The 21414-nt window shown below is 41.7% G+C and overlaps 2 protein-coding genes across 4 annotated transcripts in view; both read left to right on the plus strand.

Moving 5' to 3' along the window:
* The window catches only part of nlgn1 (neuroligin 1), a 733956-nt gene that overhangs the window by 55224 nt on the left and 657318 nt on the right, over window positions 1–21414 (plus strand). The gene's annotated exons all lie outside the window — the stretch shown is intronic.
* LOC129411999 (zinc finger protein jing homolog) lies at window positions 2807–5441 on the plus strand. The gene is made up of 2 exons (XM_055164451.1): window positions 2807–4387; window positions 5004–5441. Exon 1 carries the CDS (start codon window positions 3322–3324, stop codon window positions 4162–4164), a length of 843 nt encoding a protein of 280 aa, XP_055020426.1. The 5' UTR covers window positions 2807–3321; the 3' UTR covers window positions 4165–4387; window positions 5004–5441.

Consider the following 21414-nt stretch of genomic DNA (forward strand, 5'->3'; position numbering starts at 1 on the left):
CCGCCAGATTTCCTGGGCACGCCCATTGACATTTCCACTTTAGCTTTGGTGGTGCCAGATCTTAAACCCTCTCATCAGTCCCTTGTTCTCATTGGAACTAACACTTTGGACATTGTCTATGCTGTCCATAGCCAACAAAGTCCTGGTTTTCGACCTGTTCCTTTTGGTTACCGCACTGTACTCAATATTTTAGAACAAAGACACAAATCCAATCAGAAAGAACATCATGGACTGGTGAAACTTCATAGCCACACTGCACAAACGGTACCTGCCGGGCAGACCATGGTGTTAGAAGGCATTGCTGTGTCACACTTAATCACTAATGAAAAAGCAGTAATGATTGAACACCCTACATCCTTTTACTTACCTGGTGGTCTAATGATCCAGACTTGTCTTGTTGATTTTCCAACCCAGCAGCACCCCGTTTTCTTGCCAGTTCCTGTCACAAATGAATCCAACCATGATGTTACCTTACCTCCTCGTGCTTTGCTTGCCGAAATCAGTGTGTTTTCCAGTCAACTGCTTGTGCCATCCAAACCAACTCACAAACGACAAACACCTCACCTACACCGTTGTTTGATTATAAGTTGGACAACCCTGCACTCACACCTGAATGGAAAGCCAGAATCATCAATAAACTCAATAGCATCCCTGAGGTCTTTGCTAAACATGACTTGGATTTTGGCAGAACTGACAGGGTAAAGCATCAAATAAAGCTTACTGACCCCACACCGTTTAAACAGAGACCACGACCCATACACCCACAAGATCTTGACGCAGTTCGGCAACATCTTCAAGAGTTGTTTGATTCTAAAGTCATCAGAGAATCCGACTCACCTTTTGCTTCACCCATTGTGGTGGTAAGAAAAAAGAACGGAAGCGTCAGGCTCTGTATAGATTACCGGAAGCTCAACTTACAGACCATAAAGGATGCTTATGCACTTCCTAAGCTTGAGGACACGTTCACCGCACTTTCAGGGTCCCAGTGGTTCTCAGTTTTGGACTTAAAATCTGGATATTATCAGATAGAGATGGAAGAACAGGATAAGTGCAAAACTGCTTTTGTGTGCCCACTTGGGTTCTGGGAATTTAACCGGATGCCCCAAGGAGTTACCAATGCTCCGTCTACGTTTCAGCGCTTGATGGAAAAGTGTGTCGGTGAAATGAATCTAAAAGAGGTGCTCGTCTTTATAGATGACCTAATTGTTTTTGCGCCTACTTTGGAGCAACATGAGGAGCGACTCATGAGAGTTCTTAACCGCCTTAAGGATTTTGGCTTAAAGCTCTCTGTTGAAAAGTGCACCTTCTTTCAGAACTCCGTACGCTACCTTGGACATGTTGTGTCCCAGAATGGGGTTGAGACAGATCCAGAAAAGTTACAGGCATTAAGATCATGGCCTGTCCCAAAGAATCTGAAAGAATTGCGATCATTTCTCGGATTTTGTGGTTATTACCGAAGATTTGTTCAAGGATATTCCAAAATCGTACAACCATTACACCAACTAACATCTGGATACCCACCTTCGCAGAAAACAAAAAAGCCATTTGTGAGACCTGAAAACTATTTCAATCCAAAAGACCCATTGGGGAACCGCTGGACATCTTCCTGTCAACAAGCATTCGAAACAATAAAAGAAAAACTTACCTCCGCACCCGTTCTCGCCTTTGCTGATCTATCAAAACCTTACCTTTTACATACAGATGCTAGTTCAACAGGACTAGGTGCCATATTATATCAAGAACAAGACGGAAAAGAACGAGTGATTGCTTATGCCAGCAGGGGCCTATCCCGTAGTGAGTCCAAATATCCAGCCCACAAGCTTGAATTTCTTGCCCTGAAGTGGGCAGTTACAGAAAAATTCAGCGACTATCTATATGGCACTACTTTCACCATTGTAACCGACAGCAATCCCTTAACCTACTTACTCACTTCGGCAAAACTTGATGCTACAGGCTATCGCTGGTTGTCTGCTCTGTCCACCTACTCATTTAAAATCATTTACCGGACAGGCCGGCAAAATGTGGATGCGGATGGTCTTTCCCGCAGACCTCATGGTGACCTCAAAGCAGACTTTGTATCAGAGAAAGAAAAGGAAAGAATACTCCGATTCGCTGAGCAGCATCTTGAAAGTCCTAATGTCATAAACATAGACCAATGTACCGTCCGAGCACTTTCAGAGAGACAGCTAGTCTGTAAGTGCTCCTGATTACGCCCTTATCCATTCTTTGTCCATGTCCACCAACAGTATTCCAGACAGTTACTCTGAAGACGAACAGTTTGCCTTACCTCTGGTTCCTCAGCTGAGTCCAGCTGAGATGGCTAAAAAACAACGTGCTGACCCAATTCTGAGCCACGTCATATCACAGTTGGAAACTGGCATATCACCACCCCCTCTCTTGAGAGAACAGTTACCAGAGCTGCCACTTCTTCTACGGGGACCTAAATCGATTGGAGCTCCAAAATAATGTCCTAGTTCGAAGGAGGCAACTTGGCGACCAGCTACATTACCAACTTGTGCTACCCCCAGGAGTGTCGCACGGATGTTCTTTTTCAACTTGCATGACAAGATGGGGCACATGGGCATTGATCGAACCTTGGATTTGGCGAGGAACCGATTCTACTGGCCTCGCATGGCTCATGATGTCCAAGCCAAAGTTAAGATGTGTGAAAGGTGCGTAAAACGCAAAGCACCGCCACAGAAAGCTGCACCACTGATCAACATCAAAAACCTCACATCCCCTTGAACTCATCTGTATTGATTTCCTGACTCTTGAACCAGACAAAAGCAACGTCAAAGATATTTTGGTCATCACTGATCACTTCACCAAATATGCCCTTGCCATACCCCACCCCAAATCAAAAAGCTAAAACAGTTGCAAAAGCTCTCTGGGACAATTTTTTTGTACATTACGGTTTCCCTGAAAAAATACACAGCGATCAAGGACCAGATTTTGAATCCAAAACAATCAAAGAACTCTGTACACTGGCTGGAATCACCAAAACCAGAACAACTCCATATCACCCACGCAGCAATCCAGTTGAAAGATTTAATCGAACTTTACTTGACATGCTCGGAACCCTAACAGTACAAGAAAAAACCCACTGGAAGGACTTTGTAAAGCCACTTGTCCATGCGTACAATTGTACACAAAATGATACCACCGGCTTCACACCATACGAGTTAATGTTTGGTCGACAACCACGACTTCCAATAGACCTTGTTTTCGGTTTACCAGTCATCAAACCTTCCTTGAATCACTCAGAATATGTCCAAAAACTGAAATCTACATTGAAAAAGAGCTACCAACTGGCAGCTGAAAATGCAGAAAAAAATCATGCAAAAAAACAAAACACGTTTTGATACAAACATCAAAGCATCTACACTCGATGTTGGGGATCGTGTTCTTGTGCGAAATGTCAAGTTGAGGGGGAAACACAAAATCGCGGATAAATGGGAGTCTCAGGTGTATGTGGTGGTAAAGAAGTCAGGCAACTTACCAGTTTATACTGTGAAACCTGAGGATGCAGAAAAGCCACTAAGAACTCTGCATCGAGACTTGCTTTTACCTTGTGGCTGCATACCTGTTACCTCCAATGTACAGCCTGTGCCTGTGGCAAAACCTGTAACACCTCCTTTACCACCTGAAGATTCTGACATTGATCATTCCTCTGACGATGAACAGATTGCAAGATGGTACCCTGAACCTGTTACTGAACCAGTTCGATTTTCTACCACTGTGACACTTCCCAGTTCACCTGAAATCTTTGCTCCAACCAGTTCCGAAAATCTTGATCCGCAACCACCTGAAACATTAGAACACGAACCTCTAGGAAGCCCTGAACCTGCTTTGTTGCCAGAACTGTCTATACATTCCGATCCGGTGCATGACATTGATGAGGCTGCTCAACCTGAACCTGAAATTGACAGCAGCTTACACGAACCTAACTCTGACTTGTCATCACCTGTCGACGAAACAGAACAACGTCCCACTAGAACCAGACGACCACCAGACAGATTTCAATATCAGCAATTGGGCCAGCCAATTCTGAAAAGCATGCAAACGATCTTCGAAGGACTTGGAAAGGCTCTGTTTCTGGCAGTGACAGATCACGACATCTCGTCCTCTGGCCAACCATCAGCCCATGTACAGGGACGTACATGAGGTCAGGGGGGGACCCTGTAGCCCACGTCTCATATACTGCCCATTCAATCACTCTGCCATCCAATACCATCATTTCACTCGCTCTGCCACAAGAGGCGCTGTGTTTAAATGTCGCCGCGGCATCTTGTCACTCACTTCCTGCTCCGGCTTGGACTGGCAGAAACGACAGAAACACCGCTCAATAAACTCATCAAATCACAACTGAAAATTGCCAAACTCAATGGTGAGTCAACTAAAGACTTTATTTACAAGACCGCATTGTCCGATGTAACGAAAGAAGCCTCAAAAAAGTTTAATGAAATAAAAACGGCACTTCCGCATTTGCCGCGACGAACTTTTCAGTTGTTTGTTGTCCCAAACTTTATAATATTGCATTATCAAGTAATATTATTTAAGTCTACTTCAAGTAGATAGATTAATTTATGAACTGTATGAAGGAAAGCTCGATTGATTATTTTGATTACGAGTTTTTTAAGTTAATAAGGGCTAATGAGTGTGCTCCATTCATCTAATTGGCTGCCAGCCCTGTCACTCAACGCACTGAGTCACATTTGGGTAAAAAGAATGAATTATGGAGTTTTTTATTATTATATTGTTGCGCAACTATAAACTATGAACTATGAACTATGAATTATAATTTATGAAATGTGAATTATGAATTCATGAACAATGAAATATTAAGTTTGAAATATGATTTATGAACAATGAATTATGAAATATTAAGTTTGATTAATTGATGGAATGAAATGATAAAATTAGCTAATTTGTATATTTGAATATTGAATAATGAATTGTGTCAAACTATTTATGGGTTTTTTCCTGTGACCTCTGTTTTATAGGTCAGGTTTTTTTCCCCCTCCCAAAATCAATGATTCCTCTACTCCAGAGGTGGCGAGCTATATCTGAACCTACAGACCTGGTAGGATTGTTTTTTTTCCCCTCCTCCCTTCTCCTCCTAAGTTGGATTATGAACTTTTAAAACAAAAGGAATAAACATTTGCGTTTCGTTTTGCATCTCCAAACAAAGGAATGAACATTTGCGTTTGCGTTTGCGTCTCCACAAGCATTGAACTTTTTGCGTTTGCGTTCCCAAGGAAACTTTAAAAAAAAAAAGGATTTCGAAGTAAAAAACTGAGAGAAACCAAGGATTTGCGTTCAGACAAAAGAACAAAGCAAAGGACATTTAAAAAGAAGTCTTATTTGTGTTATTGTGTGGTCTTTTGCCACAATTTTTGTTATTCATTGTACAATATTAATATAATTATCTTTAAATCAGATCTATTTGTGTTGTTTTCTGTCATCTATCACAAGCTCCTCCTCAAATCTGGTTCTTCTGTTTACATTACATCCATTGCACATCTCACTAGTCTTAACACATAAAATAAAAATAATAACGTGTTCAGTGGCGTTGGTGATGTTGGTGGCAAAAGAGGCGTCCTATAAATCTCAAGATTGTACAAGCCACAATGAAGATTAATCAAGACATCAGTAAAAATAACTTTTTATTGACTACACAAGGGAGTGGAGTGATAATGATATATCCCGATACTAAAACAATAGATTATATTTTGAGATTTATCAATAATTACTTCTAATATTACGGTCAAACTACACCTTCAAGAGAACACAATTGTATGAAATAATTTATTGTTATGATTATTTTAATTGTGAGAACAGTGACTGTAACTTTTGAATTTTTGTGAGAAATATTTTTAAAATTTATCTGGACCTGTTTTCAGTTTAACCGTTTTGAATTGTGCAATGAAGTATCACGATATATCACTGAATTTTTTTCTTACACCCTTACTTCATACACAATGATCAGTTTGGAGCTTTTTAATCGGGAGGTCTACAGCCGTCTATGGTAGAGTGGAGTTCAGAATTTGAAGTCTTGGCAAATTTCAAGTCAGGAAGCTTATTATTAAAAGCCATATCTAGGCTAAGTGTTTTTCAATAAGACAAAATAAATAAATTTAACTGGAAATTGCAATCATACAATTCAAGAAAAAAAACTCCCTATCTGTGAACCTGACAACAATGCAAGTTAGATTTAACGTGCAGAGTAAATCTTTGTAAATGCCTTAAGAATAATGGTGTGTAGGGGTGGAACGAGATACAGTTTTCACAAGATTGGATCTACAAGAACGACACAAGATCAGATTTTGACATTATTTAGTCTATAATAAATACATTGTGCAATCAGTCTCCAATTTTAGCCTCACAATTTGTGATTTATTTTACTGTGTTCCATCCCTCATGGTGTGTTGTTGTATACAGAAGGTAATAGCAGTGGTGAAGTGGGTTGAACGATTACACACTAACCAGAGGGTTGCAGGTTCAATCCTCATGAGGACCTTACACTAATTAAATATGTTCAGGTTAAATCAGATCCATCCATTTTGAGAAGATTTGTTATGTGTTTATTTATGTTTTAAGAGGAGGAAAAAAATTGTATTTTCAGTGTGTACTCAAGTATCAGTTTACTTTAGTATCGGTTCATACTGGAAATAAAGTATTCCTGTACCTGTACTCCTTGCACTGGCTCCCTGTCCAGTTCAGAATTCATTTAAAATTTTTGATGTTTGTTTTTAATGCAGTCAATGGTCTTGCACCTTCCTATTTGTGTGAGATTTTGACCCCTCTCCAACCCAGTAGAGCTCTACGATCTGCTGGGCAACATCTGCTGGAGGTTCCCCCGGTGCCGGTGTAAACAGTGGGGTGACCGTTCTTTTGCAGTGGCCGGTCCAAAACTCTGGAACTCTCTGCCCATTGAGTTAAGGTCCATCCCTGACCTGCCTCTGTTCAAAGCCAAACTTACAACATATTTATTTAGAATGGCTTTTAACACTTAGTGGCCCTGTGACACTTTCTTTATTTTGTTTGTATGATGTTTGTTGTTTTTTATCTTGTTTTAATGATGTACAGCACTTTGGTCGGTGTTACGGCCCCTGGCCTTAGGTCTAATTTGTTTGTGTGATTGTTGCCGACTACTCTGATTCCTGCTGCAGGAGCCCTGGTCCGTGATTGGTGGGGCAGGTCGACGCCCACCTCACCTGCAGCCACCTCCCCCTATTTAAGGAGATTACCAGCACCTGTTCGGGGCTGCTGGCCTTGGTGGCCAGTCTGCCATTTTGTTTTGTGTGTGTGTGTAGTTTAGTTTAGTTCTGTTTTGTGCCTTTTTTGATTTGGTCCCTCGATTCTGTTTGTGGGTTTATGTGGTTTAATTTGGGGAACTTGTGTTGTAGTTTAGTGTGTGTCCCTAAGTTTTACCACTCGTTTTTTTGTAAGCCTGCGTGACCCCTTTTCTGGCACAAAACTCTGTTTATTCTGTTGTTCTGTTTCTTAGTTTAGGTTGTTTTCTGTATATTTTTAGTCTTTTGTTAATTTACCTTTACATTCCTGTTAATTAAACATTATTTAATTTATTCCATTTTACATCTTGGTTTTACTTTTGTTACTTCCCTCACCCCAAACGAGCTGGGTCGTAACAGTCGGCTTTGGTCGTTGGAAGGTGCTATAGAAATAAAGTTTGATTGATTGAAAAGTAAACATTAGTTCACAGTATCAGAGCTGAACAAGTTTGATTGTCACATTTCTAACCAGACCCCAGTTTTGAATCAGATTTTCTATAGACTCTTTTCACTCTTACGTCACAAACCTGGAAAACGTTTGGAAACATGAGGACAATAACTTCCTTTGGGCTCTGTTGGCAATGGCGGGGCTGTCATTGTATTCTTTCTTTTTTTCCTTTTATAAACTGCTTATTAGGGATGGGCATGATTAATCGATAATTGATCATTAAGAAATTCATCGATTACGTTAATTTTAATCGACAAATGTAGGTTGCTGTGTGTAGTGTGACCAAACAGGGGTCTGTACATGTGTCTCTCTGCACTCAGAAGGAGCGAGACACAAACAGTCGATCAGCCTGCAACGTAACGAAGCACAAATGCGTATTTAACGATGATTTGTACAAGAAATTCCACGCTTTCCGTTGCGTTCGGGACAAGTGTGAGTCCATGTGCACAGTGAACAAAGCAGGAACATATGTTTCAGTGTCCAGTGGGAAAAAGTTTTGCCAAGTGAGAGTCGCGCAATGTCGATGACGAGTCTCCACCTCCCACCCCCGTACGGTGTCCTGGTTTTGACAAACGCAAATATGGTCACACTAACCTGTATTCCACTGAGTCATGTCTTTTAATCTGACAGAAATTGACCGCATCAGCGACACAAGAGCTGCAGTTTTATCTTCGCTGAGTTTATGCAAATTAGCGATGTGGTTTTAAGTTTCGTTTCTGTGAGAGTTGCGCAAAACTGAATTAAACACATTATAATGTCAAACGGATCGATGTGGCTCTAGAGTGGTTACGGTTTATATGTCGTAAAGTTGAATTTATTTATGCAGATTAGTAGTGCAGATAGTAATAATAATGATGATCATTTTAATATAAAAACGTTAATGATTAATCGATAATCGATCGTTAATTCTTCCGACGATCGATTAAGAAAATTTCATCGAATGCCCATCCCTACTGCTTATCAATTTGTGTTTTATAACGCGCCCATTGCTCAGTGTCGGTAACTACACCAAACGTTTTCGGGTGAGCGTGAATAGAGCTTATTGTAACGAAACTAAACCAAGCGCGCGGTCCAGACGGCGCCGAGTGAAGTGTCCGTAGCTTCATGCATTGTCCCTGTTAGCGTGTGTGTGTGTGTGTGTGTGTGTGTGTCTGGCCCCTGAACGTTTGTGCCGTGTGTGAGTGAGGGGACGAGGTGAAGAGCAGCAGATGGAACAGCACACGCTCTCCACACACAAGACACACAGTCACCTTGGTCTGCAGCAGGACACACGAGCAGAAAAGAAAGGAGAGGAGGGAGAGAGGGAGGAAGAAGAGAGGGATAATATATGTGGAAGAAAAGAGAGAGGGAGAAAATTGGGAGGGAGAAAGAGGTTGGAGGAGGGCAGTGAGAATAGGACAAGAGAGGGACAAATGGGGAAGAAACGAGAGAGGGGGAGGCAGGTGAGTAAAGTGGAGGGAGAGAGAAGGAGAAGAGAGGGAAGAAATATGGAAACAAACTGGGAGGAAGGAGGGGCAAAGAAAGAAGGACAATAGGGGGAGGAGAGTGGGAGGAAACAGGAGAGAGAGAAGGAAGTGAAGCAAGGAAGGAAGATGAGAAAGAGAAGAGGACAAGAGAGGTAGAAAATAAGACAACAGAGAGGGAGGAGATATTTAGAGAGAGGAAAAAGAGGTTGAGAGGGAGGAGAGCAGGAGAGAGAAAAAGGAAAGAAAGAGGAAAAAAGAGCAGGAAGAGCAAAGAAAGCAAGAAGAAAGAGCAGGAAGAGGAAAGAAAGAAGGAGAGAAGATGGGGAGAGAGAGGAAAAGGAGGACAAGAGAGGGAGGAGAGAGAGAGGAAACAGGAGTGAGAAGGAAGGAAAGAAGAGGACAAGAGAGGTAGAAAATAAACAGAGAGGGAGGGGAGATGGTAAAGAGGAAAAGGAGGACAAGCGGGAGGAGAGCAGGAGGGAAAACGAGAGAGAGGAGGAAGAGAGAAGGAGGAAGGAGCGACAGGAAGAGGAAAGAGAGAGGGAGGAAACATGAGAGAGAAAAAAGGACAAGAGAGGTAGAAAATAAGGCAACGGAGAGGAAAGAGAGAGAGAGGAAAAGGAAGATGAGATGGAGGAGAGCAGGAGAGAGAGGTAGAGAGAGAGAGAAAGAGGAAAGAAAGAGAGAGAGAGCAGGAAGTGGAAAGGGAGAGAGACCAGAAAGAGACGAGAGAGAGAGAGACAGAGAGAAAGAAGGAAGGGAAAATGAATGAAAGAGGAAAGAGAAAGGAAGGGAAGATGGAGAGAGAAGAGGACAAGAGAGGTAGAAAAAGAGAGGGAAGGGAGATGGGGAGAGAGAGAAAAGGGGATTAGAGATGGAGTAGAGACAGGAAGAGGAGAGAGAGAAGAGGACGAGATAGCGAGAGAGGAAAAGGAGGACAAGAAAGGGAGGAGAGCAGGAAGCGGAAAGAGAGAGGGAGGGGAAATAAAGAAAAGAGGACAAGAGAAGTACAAAATAAGACAACAGAGACGGAGAGGAGCTGGGGAGAGAGAGAGAAATCCGGATGAGAGGGAGGAGAACCAAGAAGATGAGCGGGAAGACGACAACAAACTTAAAAACTTGATGACGTCACAACTTCATGACATCACAAGGTAGAACAGAGCATTTTGAGCTTTGGACATGATTATTCAAACTGTAAAACATGGCTTTTACAGCTCAATAATCACTTTAGCCTAGTATTAAACCTTTAACATGATATAATTCGCAAATAATAATAATAGTCGAACGTGAAATCAGATGAGTAAACGAGTCGGTTATTAAACGTAGCCTGCACGTGAACCAAAAGTGAAAGTGTGACACGGTATTGACAGGGCCCATGAAAAGCGACGAGCCCTTGTGTGTGTGTGTGTGTGTGTGTGTGTGAAATATTTACGCGTGGCCGTTACCCGTCCACGGGAGCGCACTGCGACAATGAGAAGTAATGAGGTGTAATTTACAAACGCGCACACACATAAATCAGAGAGAGGTCGCGTCACTCTCGCACAACAAAGCCGCGCTCCTCACACCGTGTACACAACGTTACACAACGACGACGCTACTGTATAATAATGTAAGTAAATATTCATACGGTTTAGTTGTGTTAGATGTGGATTATGGAACTTTTTGGTTGGGGGTCTGTGGGCTTCTACCCTGTGTTTTTAAAGTTTCATTCATATGTTAATACGCCCTGTAATTAATCTCTGTGTTCCTTGACATGCTGTGTATGTTTTTGGACTTTGGAGTGTCAATGGTGAATGTATATGGGACAGATAAGGGGTGTATCTCCAACCTTTAGCATAGGCCAGTCTGTTATGGGACACGTGTTGGGCAAAAGTGCTGTGTATTTTTCCATAAAGATGCTAACTCAACAGTTATGCTGGTATAAAAGGCATCCAGTTTTTCTGTGCATGAGTGGGGAAACGCCGACCGCGTTGTCGAGGGACGACCGACGCACTGAGAGACGCCGCGTAGGCAAAATCATGCTGAACCTTGAATCTTGAGACCTGTATCTGCCTGACTCAAATAAAGAGACATGTCTGAGACCTTTTCTAACTCTCCAAGCCTCTTTCTTAACATCCTCTGTTTAGGCTGCCTCCAGGAGAAGCTGACAGGTCCATCATTGCTCTGTCTGGAATGTTCCGCAGTATGACTTTAAACCGCTTTTACCTTGCGTTTATTTATTCATTCATTCAAGGCTCAAAAATACCTTGAAAAAATATGCCTTTATTAGTCCCACAGTGGGGAAATTCCAGTGTTGCAATGCGCAATTTCAGAACAGCAGGAAAAGGTAACACAGATAATAAAAAATAATAGCTTAAAAATAATTTAAAAATAGACTTTAAATAATTTCACATGGATATAATTGACTGGCACATGTACAGTGAAAAACAGGAATTCTGACGCCTCTCCACAGATCTGACTTGTAACTTGGTTTGGGTGGGTCTCCATAAAAATAGAGGTATGTATCGTATCGTCTAATGTGATGATACAGTATCGATATCATGGGTTGCTGTATCGATATATCACCAGGAGTATTTTTTGGTGTATTTACTAAATTATTTTGTTACAGCTACAATTTGTTACTTGTTCAGAGGAAGGAACTCTTTATGCGACACATTTGACATTTTCACTGTTTTGATGATTAAAATGTTTGTGTTTTATGTGAACTTTGCACAAGAAGTGGTTTAACAAAGACTTTTAGTATCACAGCCATGATTTAGCCTTTATTTTATATTGAACTGTATCGAACTGATTTGAAATGTAACATATCGAATCGAAATCTCACTGTATTGAGAAATGTATCATATCGTAGCCTAAGTATCGAGTTATATATATCGTATCGTGGCGTGTGTATCGAGATGTGTATCGTATCAGCAACTTCTTAATGATACCCAGCTCTATTCCAGACAAAGCAATAACATCTCCATGAAGAAAAGGATTTGATGGACCCTCCACTAGAAAAGTTACACAATGCAACTTTAAAGAGGGGGTATTACAGTTCTATGGGGGCATTAACTGCTAACACTTAACATATTTAAATCATCTTTTTACCTTTGATTGTTCTGAAAATGCACTATTCACAGAAAACAACCTGTTAACATATTTTACGTTTTTAGTTTAAGGGTCTCCCCCTCTTTTTCCTCTCTGTGCTAAGTCACTCCCCTTCAGAAGGCTATCTGTTAGGTTTATCTAAACATTGTAAACAAGAAGAAAGACAAGAGATTAATTCAGTTTTACTCGCGAGGAGAACGGGCAGAGAGTGGGCATCAAAACCAACAGTCTCCACACGTTCTGATGACTCAAGGCCGTTCTCCTCTTTTTATTTCATTAGGAGGCCCTAGTTACAGAATGATAATTCTCAAGGGGAAGGGGAAACAGCAAAGACATAATAAGAAACTGGTGCAGCTATGCATAGTACAAACAGGAGGTGCCTTAGTTATGGTCAGACACCATCATAACTCTTGCATGTGTGACAGTGGGAGTTGGCTTCATGTGAGGAATCATCTCGAGGTTCACTAGAGCGATAGGACACTGCACACAGTTGTCAAACACACAGAGGTTATTCAACAAGTGACAAGTGATTGGTACATTATAAATCAAAGAATTGTAGTTACATAAATGGTTAACTCATAGGCCTAGAATATCACACAAGTATTTAGCAAATATGGGATAATAAAATTATTCTGACACTATCACATTACAAACCTAAAACCATGCACCAGGGACTACATGTGGATATGAGCTCTAGTGCTACAACCTGACACAATGCATCTCTCCTGTTAAGGTTAATGTACAGTATATTGTGCACTGTCCCTGTGTCTTAAATAAAATAAAGAAAGAAATAAAGTGCATTTTGCTCATAAAAGTACTGCACATTGCATAAGGTTTGTGAATATTGATGGAAATTGGAACGTTTGTAGGCTTATGGGCGGAGCATTGGACAAAGTTGTATGGCTGGATGGAGGTTAGAAGTCTGCGCAGGTCAGAATTTTCAGTCCAACTCCAACTCGCACTGACATTTTGCAATCCCGCTCCTGCAAAGAATTATAATTTTCAGTCCCGCTCACGCCCGCAAGATCGGTTGGTGGATGCTTTCTTTCTTAAGCTCTATCAAACACAGAGAAGCGGAAAGGAATTGTCTAAAATGTGTCCTTGGTTAGACCACGTCCGCAAGTTTAGGCTGCTTAAAAATGTTTTTTTAAATGCCAAATAAAATATCCAGCACAAATTCTGTATGATAGACAAACATTAATCATTTGTACATTTTACTTTTACTTTACACTGATATTTAGTTTAGTTTGCTGCCCCCCGCGCCCGCAATGAGCTTTCAAAATGTGTCCCGCGCTGTGCTGTTTTGCGTCAGGTCCCGCGCGTGCAGAGCTCTAATTGAAGGTTGGAATAAGGCCCGGGAGAGATCACTGAATTACTCAAACATGCATGGATGAAACTGCATGAATGAACGTTTTGCACAACCGTACAGAGCAACATGAAAACCTGAAACACTGTGCAGTAGTTTCATGTGCAGGATTCACAACACGGCGATCTAAATATGTTACGTGTTCGCCGTTAATACCCCATCGAAGTAAAATCCGCTCTCTTTAATCACTGTTTTGGCTATATCCTTGTGTGCCTCTGTTGCCTCAGCCTTGCATCATCACCCAACACAAGTCTTGCAAATAAACACCAAACTTTGTGTATAAAAAAAAGCCAGCACCATCAGGATTTTCGCTCTGGAAATTGACTATTTTTGCACTTTTTTCCCTTGATTAAGCATGCAATCGCGCGCACGGATATTACACAGAGACGGCGTGAAATGAAAGCCCGTAAGTGAGCTTTGATGCTAATTCTGAAGCTAATTAGGCCTGTATTCATCACCGGGTTGACACCGTGCACATGCGTAACCTACATTTGAGGTACAGACTGCAATAGGCTGAAATATCTGCATTGGGGTTAGAGAGCGAGCCGTATACAGGTTGATTTTAATGTAGATGCAAATGAGAGACAGAGCGAGTTCCAATGTGGGAGTTAGAGCGCAAATTAATGCCATGCAACTCAATTTCAATACTAAGGAATAGACTCGAAACTCAATAACTCAGGTTTAAATTGTAGTAGTTTCTTTTGTAGTATATCCATGTAATCCCTCAGTGGTTCAGGTAAGTTCCAAAGTGGTCCATTGGCGTGTACTAATTTACTTGTTCTGATTCAGCTCAAGATCTTTTAAAAATATTCAGGAAAGGTTCATTTCTGTCCTGTGAATGTGACCTTTTTAGATACATGTTCAAATCTAGTAGTTGTGTGTAAATTTCCTCAGTCGTCCAGGTAGAATCCATTCTCCTTTTGCCTTCAAATCTAGTAGTAATAGTTACTACAGTACAAGTTTTAGTATTGATTTTTGATCATTTTTGACAGCCCTAATAGGAGCAGATTTCATATACATATAAACATATTAAAGAGGAGCACAGTGTAACTTTTCCAGTCCAATCATTTATTTATTTTTTGCAGATAAAAGCCCAGTGAGGTTCATTTGATCTTCTGATAATTTATGTTATTAGGTTCTTTTTTCAGACCAAGAGTTTGTTTTCATACTTGACAGTTTCGACTGCTCACTCTTCGGTCTTCCTCAGAGTGGTCATGTGATGTTTCTGTGATGTGTCCCTCAGCTGATTTATACAGGTTTTGGCGCTGTTTTCCTACCAGCAGAGGCAGGATGAGAGCGCCATCTGGAGTCCGACTTCCTCAAGGGGCAATGGAAATACGGAAACGTGCTCATGGGACGATAAACCGGGATGAGGGGGCTTTTTTTACTCTCATATACCTGCGATACTGTCCTGTGGAAGTCGGACTGCAGATGGCGCCATCTTCCTGCCTCCACTGATGAGAAGACGGCGCCAAAACCTGTTTAAATCAGCTGGCTGGACAAGTCACAGCAACATCACGTGACCAACTAGTGGCAGTCGAAACTGTCAGGTATGAAAACAAACTCTTGGTCTGAAAAAAGAACCTAATAACACAGATAAAATTGATATTGAATTTTATGTAAATGCCCTAATTATCCTTTTACAAACCTAAAGCCGTTGTGCCATTGCATTTACAAAAGATAAATCAATAATACAATTTTTAAAACAAATGATTTTTTATTCATTCTTTTTTTTTTTTTTTTTTCATTTTGGTTGTTTATTGCGCTGAAAAACACACATCTTTACAGTGTGTGCTTGCATCTCCACAAATATGAGTCTTGGCTTTAACCTGGCTCTAGAAAATGTTCCACAGTATGAAAAAACAGAAAAAAATAAAACTAAAATGTGGCTGTTTGCTGCAGGTTTTTCAATAAGTGAGAACAGGTAAACGGCGCTCTTGGAAAAAAAGGATTAAAACTTTAGACACAGTAAAATCCAAATCTGGACACTCCAAAAAAGTAAAAGTCGCAAGAGGAAAAGTATAGTTAAAAGGCCTTTATTTAAATGGTCAAAGCCAATATGTTTCAACCATGACAGTTCCAAAGTATGACTTAAAACATCCTTTTCTATGGAATCAAGTGGGCGATGCGTCACCTCCACAAAGTTACATACTGTACCTTTAAAATATTGTCTATTGTAATATATATTTCTTTATTTAATTGACCAGAAATGTGCAAAAAAGTCTTGGCTAATGTTCAATAAAAGCATAAATCCACATTAAAATAAATAAACTAATGCAAAAATATCACTACATTTTTGTCAACAAATCATGCTCATATATAAAAGACAATATATGTGATCATTTAGCATATGTAAACAAAACAAAAAAAGACTTTACTGCAGTCATGCCCCACCTCAGATTCCCCCCCCGTGTTCAGTCTTAAACACGTCGATGCTTTTCTCCATCCGTCTCTCCGTGGTTCTTTCGTTTTGTGCAGATGCAGCTCTTAAACGTGACGACTGTGTGAATGTGCTAATGAGTAACCCTGGTTCTCTGAAGACTCAACATGATCGGATCGATACGCCGTCATTGGCAATAATCCCCTCCCCCCGGCCGACCCTTCGTGTGCGTACGGCGAAGGGGGGGGAGCGGTATCGGACACGCTCCAGAACTTCAGACGGGCCCATGGGTGCAGAAGAGAGGAGGGTGGGAAAAACAGAGGAGAGAAAGAAAAGAGAGAGGGAGAGTTTTACGCCGTCCTGTGGAGTAAAGGGTTCCCACCAAAACCAAGCCCAAAACCAGACCACAGGTGAGAGAAATATTTCACAGCTTTATAAAAAAAAATGAAAGAAAGAGAGAGAGGCAAAGAGACAGAGAAAGAGAGAGGGAGGGAATGAGAAAGAGGCAAAGGGAAAGCGAGAGAAAGGGGGGGCAAAGGGAAAGAGAGAAAGAAGGAAAGAGAGAGGCAAAAGCAAAAAGAGCGAGAGAAGGAAAAACAAAAAGAGAGAGAGCCAGGGACAAAGAAAAAAAGAGAGAGAGGCAAATTGAAAGAGAGAAAGGCAAAGGGGAAGAAAGAGAAAGAAGCAAAAAGAGAGAGAAAGAAAGATAAATTGAGGGAAAGAGTGAGAGAGGGAAAGAGAGAGAAAGAAGCAAAGAGAGACAGAGAAAGATGAACTGAGGGAAAAACAGAGGGACAAAAGGAAAGAGAGAAAGGGATAGGAAAAGAGAGGGAGAAAGAAGCAAAGAGAGAGAAAGAGCAAGAGAAGGAGGCAAAGAGAGAGAGAGATGGAAGATGTGTGTTAAGGGTGAAAGGGGGGAGGCGGAAGAGAGAGACAATATGGATGGAAAATAGCTTTGGCTACAATCCTGCATATTTACAAGTACATGTTTTTCTTTTGAATTATCTTGTCTTTTAATATATATTGTCCTTTTAGTAAATAAATACAAATACAAAGAGAGGGACGAGAGAGAGAGAGAGACAGAGAGAGAGAGGAGAGAGAGAGAGACAGAGAGAGAGACAGAGACAGAGAGAGAGAGGAGAGAGGAGAGAGACAGAGAGACAGAGAGAGAGAGAGACAGAGAGAGAGAGAGAGAGAGAGAGAGAGAGAGAGAGAGAGAGAGAGACAGAGAGAGAGAGAGACGAGAGAGAGAGACAGAGAGAGAGAGAGAGAGAGAGAGAGAGAGAGAGACAGAGAGAGAGAGAGAGAGAGAGAGAGAGACAGAGAGAGAGAGAGAGACAGAGAGAGAGAGAGAGAGAGAGAGACAGAGAGAGAGAGACAGAGAGAGAGAGAGAGAGAGACAGAGAGAGAGAGAGAGAGAGAGAGAGAGACAGAGACAGAGAGAGAGAGAGAGAGAGAGAGAGAGAGAGAGAGAGAGAGAGACAGAGAGAGAGAGAGAGAGACAGAGAGACAGAGAGAGAGAGAGAGAGGAGAGAGACAGAGAGAGAGAGAGAGACAGAGAGAGAGAGAGAGAGAGAGAGAGAGAGAGAGAGAGAGAGAGAGAGAGAGACAGAGAGAGAGAGAGAGAGAGAGAGAGAGAGAGAGAGAGAGAGAGAGAGAGAGAGAGAGAGAGAGAGAGAGAGAGAGAGAGAGAGAGAGACAGAGAGAGAGAGAGAGAGAGAGAGACAGAGAGAGAGAGAGAGAGAGAGAGAGACAGAGAGAGAGAGAGACAGAGAGAGAGAGAGAGAGAGACAGAGAGAGAGAGGAGAGAGATAGAGACAGAGAGAGAGAGAGAGGAGAGACAGAGATAGAGACAGAGAGAGACAGAGAGAGGGGAGAGAGAGACACACAGAGAGAGGAGAGAGATAGAGAGAGAGGAGAGACAGAGAGAGACAGAGAGACGAGAGAGAGAGAGAGAGAGAGACAGAGAGAGCGAGAGACACAGAGAGAGGAGAGAGACAGAGAAAGAGGAAAGAGACACAGAGAGAGGAGAGAGACAGAGTGAGAGGGAGAGAGAAGATCAGGGAGAGCAGAGGAGAGGGAAAGGGACAGAGAGATTCAGAAAAGAGCGATAGACAGGGAGGAGAGAGACACACACAGAGGAGAGAAGAAGAAGAAGAAGACAGAAAAAGAGGAGACCAGTGAGAGCAGAAGAGAGAAACAAGGAGGCAGAGAGAAAGGGATAAGAGGGAGTAAGAGATAGAGAGAGAAAGGGGGGATGTAGAAAAGAGGGCGTGTGTGAGTGTGTGTGTGTGTGTGTGTACGTGGGAGTTGGGGTCAGCACATTACAGACAGGGACACCTCAGCAGCAGCAGCAGCAGCAGCAGCCGTGTGGATACTGGAGCTGTCAATACCTCATCAGTGGTTTCATTAGAGCGATCTGCAGACGCCGGGGTTGGATCCTCTCTCTCTGTCCGAGCGGGGGAGCGGGGGAGCGAGGGAGAGCCCGGTGCTTCATTCAAGGCCCATTTCACCAATAATGTACTCTACACAAGTGTTTTAGTCAAACCTCACCGAGCGAGGAGAGCAAGGCCGAACGCAGCTCCAAGATTTATGTGAGGAAGTCAGGGTTAGCTAAAGTTGGCTTTTTACACTAGTGGAACAAGGAGAAATAAATAGGCTGTCCTGTGATTTGTATTGTTGACAAGATGATGAAGTGGGCAGACGTTTTGTAAGTTGTATTAAGAAACAATGCCGCACTCAGTCTCAGCCAAAAGTTGCTTCATTTTCTATAATGGTCAGTGGCAAATATGATAAATTTGCTTGTTTGTGAAAAAAAAAAATCACCAAACTTATGATCCATAAATGGTGAACGTTTTCATTATAGAAATTGGCTTCACACAGGAACATTATTCCTTCCTAATTTGAATGATTTTGTGGGGAACTTTCCTCATTTGTGAAATATAAGATTTTGATTTGAGTTAATGTCACAATGGAGGACGAAATCTTTAACAATTATTTTAAATTTATGCCAGAAACCCATTATAATGAGACTTTAGGTGTACTGGAATGTTGTCCCCCAATCCAAAGGTTGCAAGATCGATTCCTATTATGAAAGTGGTGTGTTAATGATAGACATTGACATGAGGAGAAACATGTAAACTCCACTCAGAAAAGCCTGGGTGATCTGGAAATTGAACTCATAACCTTGCTGGTATTAGAAACTATGTTAGGTATATATTTGTTCTGTAGATTTCCCATAATTTTCCCAACAGTCCCACTTTTTGGAGGTCTCCTAATCCATGTAAAAAAAAAAATAAAAAAAAAAAAGATACTTTGGAGTTTCATTGCCTTCTGTGGAAGATTATTAGCCTGATTCATCGACCGGTTTCACTTTGTGGAAACCGTCTGACCTCACAGCATTAGGATTCATTCACTTGACGGTAGCCGGGTACTTTTTTATTTATTTGGCCGTGACGTATGTAATGCACCAAATCCCGTAGGAAGAAGGGCAATAACGTCTTTCTCCTTGATAAAATTCACCACATATTCTCTTTATTCTGGCTTTAAATCCTCGATCTCGAGAATCGTTGCCAACACAGAATGTCTATGTCTACATCCATCTCGACCTCTTTGTTTACTGTTGTGTTGTACCACAAAAGGGACCCAGACAGGCGCTTGAGTTTGACATCATGGCTTCACAGCTCTTCGCTGATTGGCTGGTCTACAACTTCCGGGGTTCTTGCAAACCGTCTAGTGCAGTGGTCCCCTACCTTTTTTGCCCCACGGACTGGTTTTATATCAGATAATATTTCGCAGACCGGAAGGGGTTTGGGGGGGGGGCGAGGCAGGGCGTGGTGCATGATCCAGCGGCGTGGTTAAGTCCTGGCTAAATCCTGGTTTAGACCCTGTTTTAGATCTGTTTTAGACCTGTTTTAGGCCTGGTTAGACCTGGTTTAGTGGCGTACGGGAGGAGGGATGGTCTGTGCGGTGTGGAGGGGTTCGCGCTATCATGGCCCGGTACCAAACAACCCACGGCCCGGTACTGGTTCCAGGCAGTGGGGTTGGGGACCTCTAGTCTAGTGTATTCCAATTCTTGATCTAGTCGCTGGAGGGAAATGAAATTGAGTGGAGGCACTAGCCTGGCTAGAAGATTATAGTCAAAGGAACAACATTTCGATGAATAAAAAGGAAGAGGAACTCAGATTTGTGGCGATGGATACCTGTTAATCAATTCAACAATAAATTACACCGTGACGCTTTAAAACATTAAAAGTAAAATCAACACACACTTCCACCTATATCAAAACACAATACAGGTCCACCATTTTGGGTGCCGCACTACTTTTCTCATGTTTATAGTGTTATTTTTCTCATCTCTTCTCCATCCTCTTAGTGGTACGGCGCTCCCATCCTCGCGAGCCCAAACGGATATACTCTGTCTAAATGTGCAGGTCCGCTTCTTTCATCTCCACAAAGCTGACACTCTCCTCCTCCGCCTCAAGGCTCCTCTCCACTGCCCAAATGTGTTGACGCCGCTGGGGAGACGCATTGGAAGGACAAAGCGCAGGGGCTGTCATTGAAATAAATAGAGAGAAAAGACGGAGAACACAGGAACTTTTGAGAGGTTTTTTCATATTAAAGGCCCAATATCATGTAAAATTGACTCTTGTGAGTGTTAAGACATGTTAGAATGTTGTCAAAAGTTGGAGTTGTGTTTTGTTTCATTCACACGTTTGAGTAATCCTGCATTATTAGTCTGTCTACATGTCCAAAGCTCAAAATGCTCTGCTCCACCTTATGATGTCATGAAGAGGTAGTTTTCAGGTTAACAGCTGTCTCTAAAAGATAGCTGATAGTTTTTGTTCAGTGGAGATTGGCATTTCCAAATCTTAAATTATCCAAATGATTCTAAGGAAGGTGTGTAGAGTTAAAAAACACCCGCATGTATTACCACATGACCTCACAAGGAGTGTTTTCCATTTAAGAGAAGAACTCATCTTAAATTTGCACATTGTGTGTGTTAAACTTGTGTGAATGAAACAAAACACAAATCCATGTATGTTTTGGTGAGAAATTAACACAGAATAGATAATGTAAAGTAATGTAAAATAGTGTAAAAAATCTTAATCACGTTATAATGTAGCCTGACTCATTAGCCGATTTAATTTCGTGTAAACCGTCTGACCTCGCAGCATTAGGATTTGTTCACTCGCTGCTATTTGGTCGCGACGTATGTTAAGCCGGAATGCTCAGTGGTGTTCAAGTAATTGCCGGCGCAACAACAAACAAAGCAGAGAGTGAACATGTCGGTCAACAATCATTGTCGTTTCTATGAGATGAACTTGTAAATTAAATGTGAAAAAATGTGAAGATTGTATTTGACAAAG

This window comes from Boleophthalmus pectinirostris, unplaced genomic scaffold (genome assembly GCF_026225935.1).
Source record: "Boleophthalmus pectinirostris isolate CB_2022bp ecotype Guang Dong unplaced genomic scaffold, ASM2622593v1 HiC_scaffold_7, whole genome shotgun sequence".
Classification (NCBI taxonomy): domain Eukaryota; kingdom Metazoa; phylum Chordata; class Actinopteri; order Gobiiformes; family Gobiidae; genus Boleophthalmus; species Boleophthalmus pectinirostris.

Coding starts and splice junctions, on each gene's coding strand:
- LOC129411999 (XM_055164451.1), top strand. CDS start 3,322: ATGCAGAAAAAAATCATGCAAAAAAACAAAACACGTTTTGATACAAAC.